The sequence below is a fragment of the Anarrhichthys ocellatus genome, unplaced genomic scaffold, assembly GCF_004355925.1.
Source record: "Anarrhichthys ocellatus isolate YVR2014 unplaced genomic scaffold, GSC_Weel_1.0 scaffold31, whole genome shotgun sequence".
Lineage (NCBI taxonomy): Eukaryota > Metazoa > Chordata > Actinopteri > Perciformes > Anarhichadidae > Anarrhichthys > Anarrhichthys ocellatus.
The window spans coordinates 4,194,992-4,207,389 of record NW_022280061.1 but is presented as its reverse complement, the minus strand read 5'-3'; the positions used below and the strand labels follow the sequence as shown (position 1 = coordinate 4,207,389).

The following is a 12,398-nucleotide window of genomic DNA, read 5'->3' as shown; positions in this document are numbered from 1 at the left end:
ACACACACACACACACACACACACACACACACACACACACACACACAGAGCTGGGAGGCAGCAGGAAACTAAGTGGATGTGACAGATATTCCCATGCTGCCTCTTGGCTATGACATCATGGGAGAGAGGGGTAGATGGAGCTCAGTGTGTGTGTGTGTGTGTGTGTGTGTGTGCGTGTCCGTAAGTGAAAAGAGACCATGTCTCCATCTTAATACAGCATGCTGCCATCTACTGGCTGAGAGGAGGAGGGATGTATTCTCTCATTTTGGGGGGACAGCTGACTCTGATTGTTCACACAGCATCTGCAATCGTCTCATTTCATTTTCTTTTCAAATGTTTTGTCTTGTTTCACAAGATGCCAGTGAACAAAATTAAACAAGCGTTTCATACAGTAGACCTTTGACATGTTATTGCTGGTGTTATTAATGATGGAGACTCAGCCAGTGCTAGTGTTAGCATGCTAACATTATAAGCTAACTAAGGAAACACAGGTAAACATGTTATACCTGCTAACTAAACATCATGATGATGATGTTAGCATTTAGCTCAAAGCACCGCTGTGCCTCACAGAGCCGTGAGCATAACTTCAGACTTAGTTACAGTAAGTTAACTAACGTTACAGTCGACAGCACAAGACCGACCTACTTAACAACTGCAAGTATGATTACTTGTGATAGGAGTACAACACTTAATGCCTGCATGGACTGTGAGGTTAGGCCCCTCCTCCTCGGGACTGTGAGGTTAGGCCCCTCCTCCTCGGGACTGTGAGGGCGTAGGCCTCGTCTCTCCTGTGAAAGCTTTATTCTAGGGACAAATTACATCTATTATTAAAAACAACTGGTCGGGGGTGCAGATAAATACAACTGCATATTACTCTTTCTTTATCACTCCAAAAGTACAAAATATTACAAGTGAGAGTATAATTACTTGTTTTAATACACTACAGTTTGCCCGAGCTCAGCTGTTTACTTTCCCTCTCTGTCTGCTGTTCTCTCTTTATTATTCCGTCTCTCACCAGCAGATGGAGCCATTTGAGATGAGAACTCAAACTGTGCTGGTGCACTGAGGAGCTAATTATTTTGTTGGCCAGTGGACATGGGCAATGGTCCCAACAAGAGCCTGTGAGTTAAAGCACCAAAGCCCAAATTGTATTCATATAACATGCAGTTACAGCAGCAATCAGATGACTCACTGGGTCCTGCAGCATGAAAACAAGAATTACAGAAAAAATGTCAGCACTGTCACGGTATTCCAGTCATGATTTTCCTTTTTTTGTATTTGACCAAATTCTTTTTATGGTTTGACCCTCATCTGACATATTTACACCACCACACAGGAGAAAACTCCAGAATCCACCGTCCACATAGATACTAATCATAGTTCTTTATGTCCTGTCCTATCTATTCTCTCGACATTGTCCAGACATCGTCTTCTGGTGAATCCCACACACTCATATATCACAGTCAGACAGAAACGTGTATGTGTGTGTGTGTGTGTGTGTGTGTGTGTGTGTGTGTGTGTGTAAGTGAGGGGGGAAAGTAGCACAGGCAAAGATATTTCTTTTCTCTCTCTCTCTCTCCGTTACTGCACATGCGTGTTTTGTCTAATCATATGGACTATGACATATAGTTGCTGCTGTTGTAACGAGTCAGTCCGGGAGGAAACACACACTCAAATAATAACACTGAGGAGTTGTTATGAAAACTGCAACAGAATAAGATCATCATGTGATGCAAAGGATACACACAGATGTAGATGCTCCGTGTTTGAAGGAAAGTGTGAGAGCATGTCTGTGTGTGTGTGTGTGTGTGTGTGTGTGTGTGTGTGTGTGAGGACAAGGAAGAAACAGAAGCTAGTTTTGTTTGTGGGCTACCAAAGAGACCAGCATGACAAAGGCATTGAGCAGAGGAGAACCCATGCATAGCTAATAGCCCCGTCCCCCCCAAAAGTCTTTGTACCCCGAAACAAAAGCCCTGTTCAGGACACACACACACACACTCACACACACACACACACACACACACACACACACACACACACACATACACACACACACACAGAAGAGGCAATAGAGAGAGAGGAGAGGAATATCAACTAAGATAAATAGAAGAGAGGTTGCACACATTCATAGGACATTAAGTGAGGAGAGTAGAATGAATCGGATATTTTTGAAAGTATAAGAAACAAGAGGAGGCCGCTCACATGAGGCTCAACAGAAGAGAATTCAATCTTTAAAACATTTATTTGATCTATTTACAGACAGTACAGTCAACTGATGAGAAGAGAGGAGAACTGATTTCTATTGTGACACAACTGAAGGAACAGCATGGCTGCGACTCAACGATGACTACAGCAATACGGTGGTTTCACAAAGTTGACTATGTACAAATTAATACTTTTAACTGATAGATTGTAAAAATGAAAAGGACGCGGGATAAATTAACGTCTTCTTGACGATATACTACAGGATGAAGGAGCAGTGAAACCTTTAAAAAGTGAAACGGTTTGACTTGTTAGTCCGATGTTTCCAGCTAAGATGTTGCAGGAAAGACGGTTCAGAACACTGTTGAATTGCTTGACTGTGGAAAGAACAAAAGAAAAAGAACAACAGGCGCTGCCGTGGGATGTAGTGCAAAGAAGAGAAACGGAGATGAAGAAGGGAAAACAGCTCAAACACAGTCAGTGCAGACGCTTCTGGTTTATTTGCTCAGAGAGCGAGTTTGCATGTGTGTGCACGCTGGCTGCAGTCTGCTCTCACGAGTGACACGAGAAATGCCTGAGGTGAGAGAACAGCGGTGGAAACACAGAGCGCACTGTGCTCCAGTCGATAGAGAAACAGCTGAGCAAACGTGTGCTTTCATGGTACTGTAGCCTACGTTTGAATTTACGGGGTCTGGCCCGCCATGTTGGCTCAAAAGCATGTAATGAGTTGGAAATAATATACGAGTCATTTAGAAGTGCAGTAAAGTAGCCTCAATACCTCAATACCTCTGTGCATTAGGAACAGCTATGATACATAAAGGAACCTGTAGCGTGAAACAGACATTTTGAAAGGTTATAAGTAATATGAAAGGAGGAAAATGATTTTTAAAAATCTGTAAAGATGTGTCAAGTCTTGTTTGTAATTGGCTAAAGTGCGTTGTTAGATTCTGTACACTGGAGGGGGGGGGGTTGGCACTGGTCATCGAGCTAAAGTCTCTAGAAAGTAATTACACTGCGGCTCAAAAGTTCACACAGATACAAACCATGCATGGAAATGTCTGGACAAGTTCTGTTCAAGCCTAATGCATCCATGTATTTCCTCTCTTTATGCGTCTGACCGAGTTAACATGAAGGCTGTCGATGCATCACTGTGCTCCACCTTATGACTGAATTAAAACCCGTGATGAGAGCTCAGTCTTTCACCTTTCTTACTGTATTTTACAATTCTGAAATTAAGTGCTCAGTCATTTTAATTAGACAGCAGAAAGTGATTCATGAAATAAAGGGAGGAGATCTGGATGCATTCTGGGCCGACTGTGACCAACAATGAACTTCAAACTGACTTCATTGGGTCTCCAGTCCTGCTTACGGTCAGGTGAAGGAAGAGGTGAACGTTCAAACGTTTTTGGAGTTCACACGGGGGAAGTACCTGAGCTAGGCTGACCGCCCTGTGCTTGTTGTTGGGGTCGGGGGTGGGGGTGGGCTTTGCACTGTAGGGCTGAAGGAGTGATGTAGTCGAGGCTGGGACTGTCAATGTCCCCCTCTCCCACAAGAGTCAGATCAGACAGCGTGTCCTCCTCCAGCATCTGGACTGATTCTCCCCTGCAAGAGTCCTGGAGGAGACCGCGCTGTGCACCCTGGGACGGGTGGATGGGGGAGACGGTGCCAGGAAACGGAGGAGGGGGTCTGGATTTCCTCCCCCCTCCACTCTCAGTTCCCAGTGCAGAGTCCAAGCTCTGGGACTGACGGCTGGCATTGAGCAAGTGGGGGCCTCCCCTGTCGTTGATGTTCACCTTATTGCCCCGGTGGCCGCTGCTAGGGAAGCTGCCGTTGTTGGGGTTTCGGGAATAAGGCGTGGAGCAACTGGGCTCAGAGACATAGGGAGGAGGTCCGGCCCGGTTGGTGGCCGCTGGCGACAGGCGCAGAAAGTCTGGGAGCTGCAGCTCGCTTTTGTTTAGCAGGCCTCGCTGGTCATCTGCTCGGTTGCTCTGAGCTTTGGATATTAGGTCGAAGAACTCTGCAGACACACACACACACACACACACACACACACACACACACACACACACACACACACACACACAACAAACAGGTGTACAGACGCACATAAGCACACGCACACACATGTGCACACGCATGCACGCACACACACACACACGCACGCACACACACACACACACACGCACACACACACACACACACACACACACATAAATGAATAATCACCAAAAATAACATCATAAAACAGTAAACCTCATCCATTGTAATTGAGAAACATACAGCAGGAGGTTTGTATTAATCAGGTAGACAAGTCAAAGGTGAGGTGAGAGGTGAGAGGTCAGAGGTCAGAGGTGACTGTGCTACATGTAGCTAGCTAGCTTTCAAAGCATTTGGTGCTACTTCATCAATACTGCAGACAGGCCAAAGGGTTAGTGTGATCACAGCAACCAAGCTACAGAAACAGAAGACAGAGAGAGGGAGGTCGTTCAGTCTTTACCTTCAGCTTCGTCTATATTAATCTTTTTCTGCTTTCTGTTCTCCGGTGCCTTATGGAGAGAGACAGAGTGGCTGGGTAAGGGCTTGCTGCTCGTGTCAGGGCTGGGCCCAGTCTTGCCGTTTTCCCCATGGGGGTGGGCTGAACCGGCCTTCCCTGACGGCCTGTTCTCCCCCTGGGGGCCACAATGAGAGCGGAGCCCTGTTAAGTCATCATGGTGCAAGTATGGGCACAAGTAAGGACAACACGTGGGGACTAATGCTACTGATGGGGAGGAGGGGGACAAATTGTAAAATGAGACTTTGATGGGGAGTAGGGGGCACACGTTTACGTAGGATGAAAATAATTATGATGATGAGTTTGTTGGTTTTATGTAATAAATAAATCAATGACAAGTATACTTCTAGTAAAACATACATCTATGAAAGCTTCTAATCTAAAGACAGGTGGGATGTTCCATTCAGACAAGCACAATGCTTAGCACGTGTGTGTACTAAGCATTGCCAGCATGTAGGGTAACAGCAGCACACACCGTAACACCAGAGGGACCAACTTTCTACTCCGTAAAGCCACACTACTGCCCTTCAAGTGGGAAACAAAAGATTATTTTATAATCAACCAAGAAAGCATTAAATGACCATCACAGATGGTCATCGATCAAGTTGAAGGAAACCCAGAATGCATTCTAAAGTGCTAATGCCACCACCAACTAAGTCCTTTGCAGGTGCACAGAGGGAGTCTTTGAGGCTGTGAGATCCAGCAAACGCTCCGCAAACGTCGGGCTACTATCGCCTGCCCACTGGGTTTGTTATGGAAGAAAGAGAACCGGCAAACCAGAGAGGAAAGTCCACGATGCGCTCGGCCACAGGCAGACCACAATAACGGAACATTAGCAACTTTGAGAGTGTGACGGAGCTCCACAGCAACAGTGCACATAAATCCAGCCCCGACGCGGACAGAGACACACATCAGACACCTGCGCGCATTTTCAACACACATTGCAAACAGACATTGGCGATCGAGGACAGCGAGAGAGACACTTAGTAGCGTGACATCATCAACCAGGAAGTGGAGACATTCTGTGGGTTATGGAACATTCCAGAGTGAGAAGAAAATGGGAAATTGGATGCTGGAGGAGATCTTACTGTCGTCGATTGGTTTCTGCTCGTGGAGGCCGGGGCGAGGCCCTTAGAGGGAGCTGTCTTCTGTTTGTCTGCTGGAGGAAGCAAAGGGAGCAGACAGATGAACGATTGAGACAGCACGATGCTGAATGTATGTTGTCAATGAGAGACAGCAGATTACATTCTTTATGGACAGCACCTGCATGTGTGTGTTACTCACCCTTTCCAGGGGTGTTTTCTGCAATATCTAATACCACTCGCAGCCCATCCAGGTTAGATATAGGAAGACCTAGATCTAACGGCTCCAACTCCCCACTCTGCATCACACACACACACACACACACACACACACACACACACACACACACACACACACACACAGGTGATATGAGTTTGAGGTCTTCACATACACTGCCTGTCTGTCTATTTCTTTATGTCTGTATACAAGCAGCCAGAGTGACTTACAATGCGTGCCACCAAGTCAGCGAGGTGCAGGCCGTATTTGGCCACCACAGGCCTGAGGACCTCCGTCACTGGCTTGGTGGGCTTTGCTTTCAGGCCCACCGAGCGGTTAATAGGGACCAAGTCGAGCCTGGAAAGAAAAACGAATCCATGTTGTCTGTAGGATGCTGTAGCAGCGTAAATGGTAGCGATGGTTTCAAGACAACCACTTTCTCTCATTTTAACTCCTAGTACTGGTTTGAAATGTTTGAAAGCTTATGATGTGTACTTCTTATTACTGTACCTGAAGAGAGTGCGCTTTTCTAGTCGGAGGTCCCGGGAGTACAATGTCATACAGTCTTGGTCTAAAACAAGTGGCTGAGAGAGTGAGACAGAGAATAAGAGAGTCATCATGAAAGATGTGATTACTGACTAAATAAAACAACAAAAGGTCTCTCTCAGTTTAAAACTGCTTTCATATTGTTTTTGGCCTGGTCCATCAAACATGTTTGTCATATTGTGACCTTATAAAGTTGATATAACTAACATATTATTAATCTATTGCCTTTTGAGCAATGAGACCGAATTAAACAAATTAAACTCGTGGGCCATAAAACTCACCAGAAATGAGGTAAAAGGACGCTAAGGCACTCCGTAGAACTACAGAGTCCGTTTAACTCTGTGGGTTCATCACTACAGGCGACCTCTCTCACATAACATACAGTCCGTTATTGCTTGTATAAAGATATGGATTGTTGCCGTCTTGTTTGCTTTGGTTTAGTGTGATTTGTGTGATTTGTTGTGGTTTCTGATCATTTGTATAAAGAGCTCTGAAGCCCATAATAAAGGTATTTAGGACAGCACCACATCCACTTGTGTCGTACCTTCTCCCCTCCAACCAGGAAGAGGTCTATAGCTGCCAGGTTGATGCAGAGCTTCTCACAGAGGCCCAGCAGCAGGTCCCTGATAGACACTCCAGCCCTCAGAGGCACAGAGCAACACGAGCCGTCCGGCAAACTTATGTTACACTGCCTCAAGGGGGCGCTGCTCCCTCCACTCTCTGTGGACGCTGATACTGCGCCACGGGAAACATCCCCCTGAAGCAAGAACACAGCGACATGGACAGCGAGGGTGAGAGGAGGGATGGAAATAGAAGAGAGACCATGGAAATGGAGGTTGACTGGAGGAAATACAACAGACAGTCTGACATTTCTTCAGTATTCTCAGTGTTAATGCAACGTGTGAACTAGTTCTTCCCAGACTGACCTCGTTCCTCCCCAGCTCCAGACTGGCTCCTGAGGACAGAGAGCCCTGGGATTCCCGGCGGCCATTGCTGCCAGAGAAATCTGAGGAATGATGCACTCATCAGTCGTGTCTACTAATTGCAAACCTCTACATCCAACATGAAAATAACCCACCGATTAGAATACAAGCACTTTTAAATCAACAACATTTTTAAACATTTTCAACTACTGACTGTAGTTGAAGTCGGCCAGCTCTCGTTTCTTCGGGCCTTTGCCGAAGCTCCTGTTGCGGGACCAGGAGAAGAAGATGCCTTTCCTCCGGTCTCCTGCATCGTCCCGACTCTCCTCATTTAAAGACTTGCCCGACTTGCTCTTTTTGTCCTCCTATAAGACACACACACAACGTCAATGAAGAGAGGTAGACACACAGATGTACACAAAGAAACCAACTCACGGATGAATGCAACCCCATTAAAGAACACACACAGACGAGCCAGATGGCATTACCCAGGATCATTACAGCTTCTTTATTTGGGTCATTCGTATTAGATGGGTCATTTCACAGAACTGTAAAAAATCTGAAAAGCAGTTCTGTGATCTTCATCCTTCATCCTCATACATGTAAGATTATAGATTTTTCTATATAGTTCTTCAGTGTATCCCAACATTAAACTGAAACCAGATGCAGCCAAGAGGAAGTCTTCATGGAGGCTTTGTGTTACCTTCTTGGCTGTGGAGAGATTGGAGCGGTCGGAGCCAGTGGTGCTGTGTTTGGAGGTGGGGCTGCTGGGGATGTGGTAAGGGTCCGGCAGGGGCCTCCCCTCCACTTCTGCCAGCATGCACTCCTGGTACAGCAGAGACTTGAGGAACCGTGTGTAGCTGTCGAACTTCATCAGGTTGAAGATCTAAAGGGGCGAAAAGGAAGGAAAGGGGTAATCAGTGGGCAACGGAGAATGCAGGAAGGATTGAACAAAAAAAAAAGAGAGCATAGAAAAAGGAAACCTAGAAAGAAAGGGGATGGAAGGCGGGAAGAGAGGATGGAAATCATGCAATGGTAAAAAGAGAATGAAAGGAGGGGAGAAGGGGAGATTAGAGAGGATTAAGAATAACATTAAGAACAGAGGTACAGGCTGAAATAATAGATGACAAAACAATATTCACAGATGTTGGAACACATGGTCAAAATGTCACAATCTAAGTAAAAGTCTAATATCCCATCAGCAGCCCTTTAGGTTGTTCAAGTTCACGGCAAGTCCTAAAACCAAAAATGAATTGTGTCCGTCCTCTGGGGAGAACTGATGCTTCTTCAATGGTGGCACGAGATCCTGATGAGTCCGAGGGTATCGTGGAAGATCTCATCTCTGATGTATGAGTGTGAGTGTGTGTGTGTGTGTGTGTGTGTGTGTGTGTGTGTGTGTGTACAGCTGAGCTGAGCTGTTGACATTGATAGAGTTTGCACATGCACATGTAAGAAGCCATTCACATGAATGATGCTAGAAAGCAGGCAAAGATGACGAGTCGAGCTTATGTTGTGTTCTGTGATGACAGCACATTTTCAATCGAGGTCTGAATGAGTAATAATACATTCGTCCGGCAGGGAAAGTCTCACTTCCCCCTTCACGAGGAAGGTCAGAGGTCAGTGTCATCTTAGTACAGCTCCTGGTTGCTCATCACCTCGAGAGTTCAATAAAGAAGTCCTTGAGTTTGTGTTTGGCGGGTACGCTACCTGCAGTTGCTGCTCCTTAAACATATCAGGTCGGGGGGCATTGAGTATGTCGTCGGCGAGCTGGGCTTGACTGTCTATGTTGACCGGTGTTGTGGCCTTGCTGGACAGGAAGCTGTTGTAGATCTCCCTGGCACGCTGAGAGAGCTGGAAAAGGAGGTGGAGGAGAGGTTGAGGTTTAGATTAAAAAAAGACACGGTGATAAGAGCCGACAAGGAATTATAACACATAACATCTCCCCTCAAACAATATCTTGCACGTCTGTTACCTGCTTCTTGTCATTCTCAGGGACGTGGCTGAAGAACTCACAAGCCTGCCAGAACAGGATATTCTCCTCGCTGAACTCTTTCTTTAGGAACTCCTGAATCATCAAATGTGGATCAACAATTAGACATCAGAAAGGTTTGCTTAAAAAAGTCCTTTTGAAAGTCTGTTATGTGAATGTACAACACCAGCCGTGCGCCGTGGTAGTACCGAGAAGTAGCGGACTCCCACGGGGTCCTGCAGCAGCCTCTCGAAGCAGACGGCCCAGCTGGCCACTCTCCTCTCAGTGTGGCGCCGGTGGCTCTGGACGCTGGGCAGGCTGGCATTACTGTTCAGACTGTTGTCGCTGCTGCAGCCCTGCAGCTCCACGCTGTTGAGTTCTGTACAACACACACAACACAACACAAGTTGGAGTGCCGACTTCTGGGTGGCTCCCAGTTTGATTTGATTCAGGGTGTAATGATTACAAAACTTGTTTTAATGCATCTCAATTTGAGGTTTCCATACTTTACTGTATGTTTACATTCACAACAGCACAATCAACGGTTGGTCTGGTCTAAGAAGGGTGATGTGGTAGAAGTGTTTAGCTTTCCTGTCTGAATAGGCTTCACCTGAAGGCAGCACTATCAGTGGCATGGTGTGTCCCATCAGAGTAACAGCCATCCAGGTAAACCTCCTCCAGCCACACGCTGTGCTGTTGCTTCATCTGTCACTTTGCAACACAACAGCCCTACAGCACGCTTTAACTCACACAATCCCTACGATGCTGACATTACACATTTGATCTGCCCGACTATTTTCAACTCCTGTGTTGTAAATTAATGTACTTCATAATTAAGTGTCTCCTATTCCTGCCACAGGCCAAGCAACGGCCATAAAGTTTGACATAATATATTATATATCACAAATACACGCAAAATCACATAAATCTGGCGAGCACAGACCTCCGCCAAGGCCAAATGCCCCGTGTTGCAACGTTAACGAAAGTGAAAGATGACGTGTGTATCCATAATCCCGCTGACAGACGAACAACAAACGTAACCTCCATGGCGGAGATGTGTGAACCTGATGTTCACAGTACAAAGAACTGTGTTCCACTGTTCTGCATCATATCAGACACTCACTCATGTAAAACACAAAACTAGTGAAGCTGTGGAAAAGAGTCAAACAACACAACATCACAACACAAATCCATAGAAAGTCAGAAACATAATGTACTTCCACCATCTTTGCAACAGAAGTATCTGCAGCTTCCCACCATTCAGTTCAGTTGAAAGTATGTTAACAACATGCTTCATTGTACACGTTCTCTGTGTGTAGTCACAGTTTAGTTGATTTGATCATGAACAACTCCCAACAGGATAAACTGACTTCCCAAATGTGTGTGCCTGGGTGCTTAAACCACCACAAGACCTCAGTACGTCCGTGTTCCTCATGTTTAGACGGACTTCTAAAGCAAAGGCACAGAGAGAAGCAGAGAATAACCAGAATACCAGAGCTCCAGGCCCAAAGAACTGAAAGTGAGTTCCTCAGTTGAGATAAAACAAAAACAAGAACAGCCGGAGGGAAGACGTCACAGGTCAGGTGGCCGAGGCGACGCAAATCTAGTAGATAAACTGAAAGAGCAGTCTGCTGCTCACAGCTAGTCCTGTGTGGTTCCAAACTTAGAAAGTTGGCTATTAATAAATAATTGCCGTGTGACATCCGCTTTTTCACAGTTTTTATAAAAGGTATGAATGTTTTCATACTGAGGATTATGTCTCTTCAAACCGTCGGGCTCATTCACTCTCATTCAGTTCCAAACTGCTAGTAAAGCGCTGCGAGTACTTCTGCTTCGTGGTAATCTATCGCTGTGAATGGGAGACAAAAATACATCCCTCCATCCTTTTAATGACTGATGCTGTCGGTGTCACAGCCCGGCTGTCACAACCCATCAACAAGACAGTGTCAGACACGTCACTGCCAAGAGCTGAAATATTCCTGAATCTTCCTCTTCAAAACTAAAATGTAAGTAAAGATGAGTGAATACTTCAGATCGTTTACTTTGCTAAGCTAAATAATATCCATGTGTGAATTACAGTTAAAATGCTCAGCAGAGCTCAGTAACAGAGTGAACTCTTATTACTCCTAACGCTCACTGTTACCATCATGGAGAAATGTACAATACTCAACACCAGTAAGACCAGTAAGACCAGCAACAACAGGCAGGTTAACCCTGCAGCTGGTCGTTTGACTAACAATTCATTTCTCAAACCATCTGCATCGTGTTGCCGCTGTGATTAGCAATCCTTCGATCTAATTTCAGTCACTAAACTAAAGCTAACTGATACACAACATCAAAGCCTCAAATATGTTTTTTTGCTCTTCGTGCCTGAAATCGATGTTTTCTTTCGTTGGAGAAGAAGCGCTTGAAGCTCCAGCTGGATCCTCACCTGGGTAGAGCTGGTAAGAGCCACTGTGGTGCCAGCAGAGCAGGTAGCGGTTCCTGAGGGGCAACCAAGCCCCTCCATCCATACCGACACTATCAGGGCCCCTCCCGAACGTCAAACGCACCAGGTTGAACACACGGTCCAAGACGGAGCACACACACACACACACACACACGCACTGCTGACAACATCCCACGGAAGGAAGCGAGAGAAGAAGGGGAACACAGGGAGAGAAGAAGAAGGAGAGAGAGAGAGGCTGGTGGTGGTGGTGAGCAACCTGGCTGACAACCTGATAGACCACAGAGAGAGTCAGGTCACAACACACACACACGCACACACACACACGCGCACACACACACGCGCACACACACACACACACACACACACACACACACACACACACACACACACACACACACACACACACACACACACACACACACACACACACACACACACACACACACACACACACACACA

The 12,398-nt window shown here is 46.0% G+C and overlaps 1 protein-coding gene across 2 annotated transcripts in view; it reads right to left on the bottom strand.

Annotated features, from left to right (window-relative positions):
• Nucleotides 1-3,164: 3,164 nt before the first annotated feature.
• The window catches only part of rgs12b (regulator of G protein signaling 12b), a 44,017-nt gene continuing 34,783 nt past the window's right edge, over nucleotides 3,165-12,398 (bottom strand). Inside the window, exons 6-18 of one of the 2 annotated variants that reach the window (XM_031864744.1) lie at nucleotides 9,700-9,869; nucleotides 9,494-9,586; nucleotides 9,229-9,372; nucleotides 8,225-8,407; nucleotides 7,736-7,886; nucleotides 7,525-7,604; nucleotides 7,143-7,355; nucleotides 6,563-6,636; nucleotides 6,283-6,409; nucleotides 6,038-6,134; nucleotides 5,842-5,909; nucleotides 4,700-4,871; nucleotides 3,165-4,219 (exon numbers count right to left, since the gene is read on the bottom strand). In XM_031864744.1, the coding sequence (XP_031720604.1) occupies nucleotides 3,615-4,219; nucleotides 4,700-4,871; nucleotides 5,842-5,909; nucleotides 6,038-6,134; nucleotides 6,283-6,409; nucleotides 6,563-6,636; nucleotides 7,143-7,355; nucleotides 7,525-7,604; nucleotides 7,736-7,886; nucleotides 8,225-8,407; nucleotides 9,229-9,372; nucleotides 9,494-9,586; nucleotides 9,700-9,869 (2,177 nt within the window). In that variant the 3' untranslated portion in view covers nucleotides 3,165-3,614. Of the gene's footprint in view, nucleotides 4,220-4,699; nucleotides 4,872-5,841; nucleotides 5,913-6,037; nucleotides 6,135-6,282; nucleotides 6,410-6,562; nucleotides 6,637-7,142; nucleotides 7,356-7,524; nucleotides 7,605-7,735; nucleotides 7,887-8,224; nucleotides 8,408-9,228; nucleotides 9,373-9,493; nucleotides 9,587-9,699; nucleotides 9,870-12,398 lie in introns of both variants that reach the window. The other variant, XM_031864745.1, reaches the window with a different exon arrangement.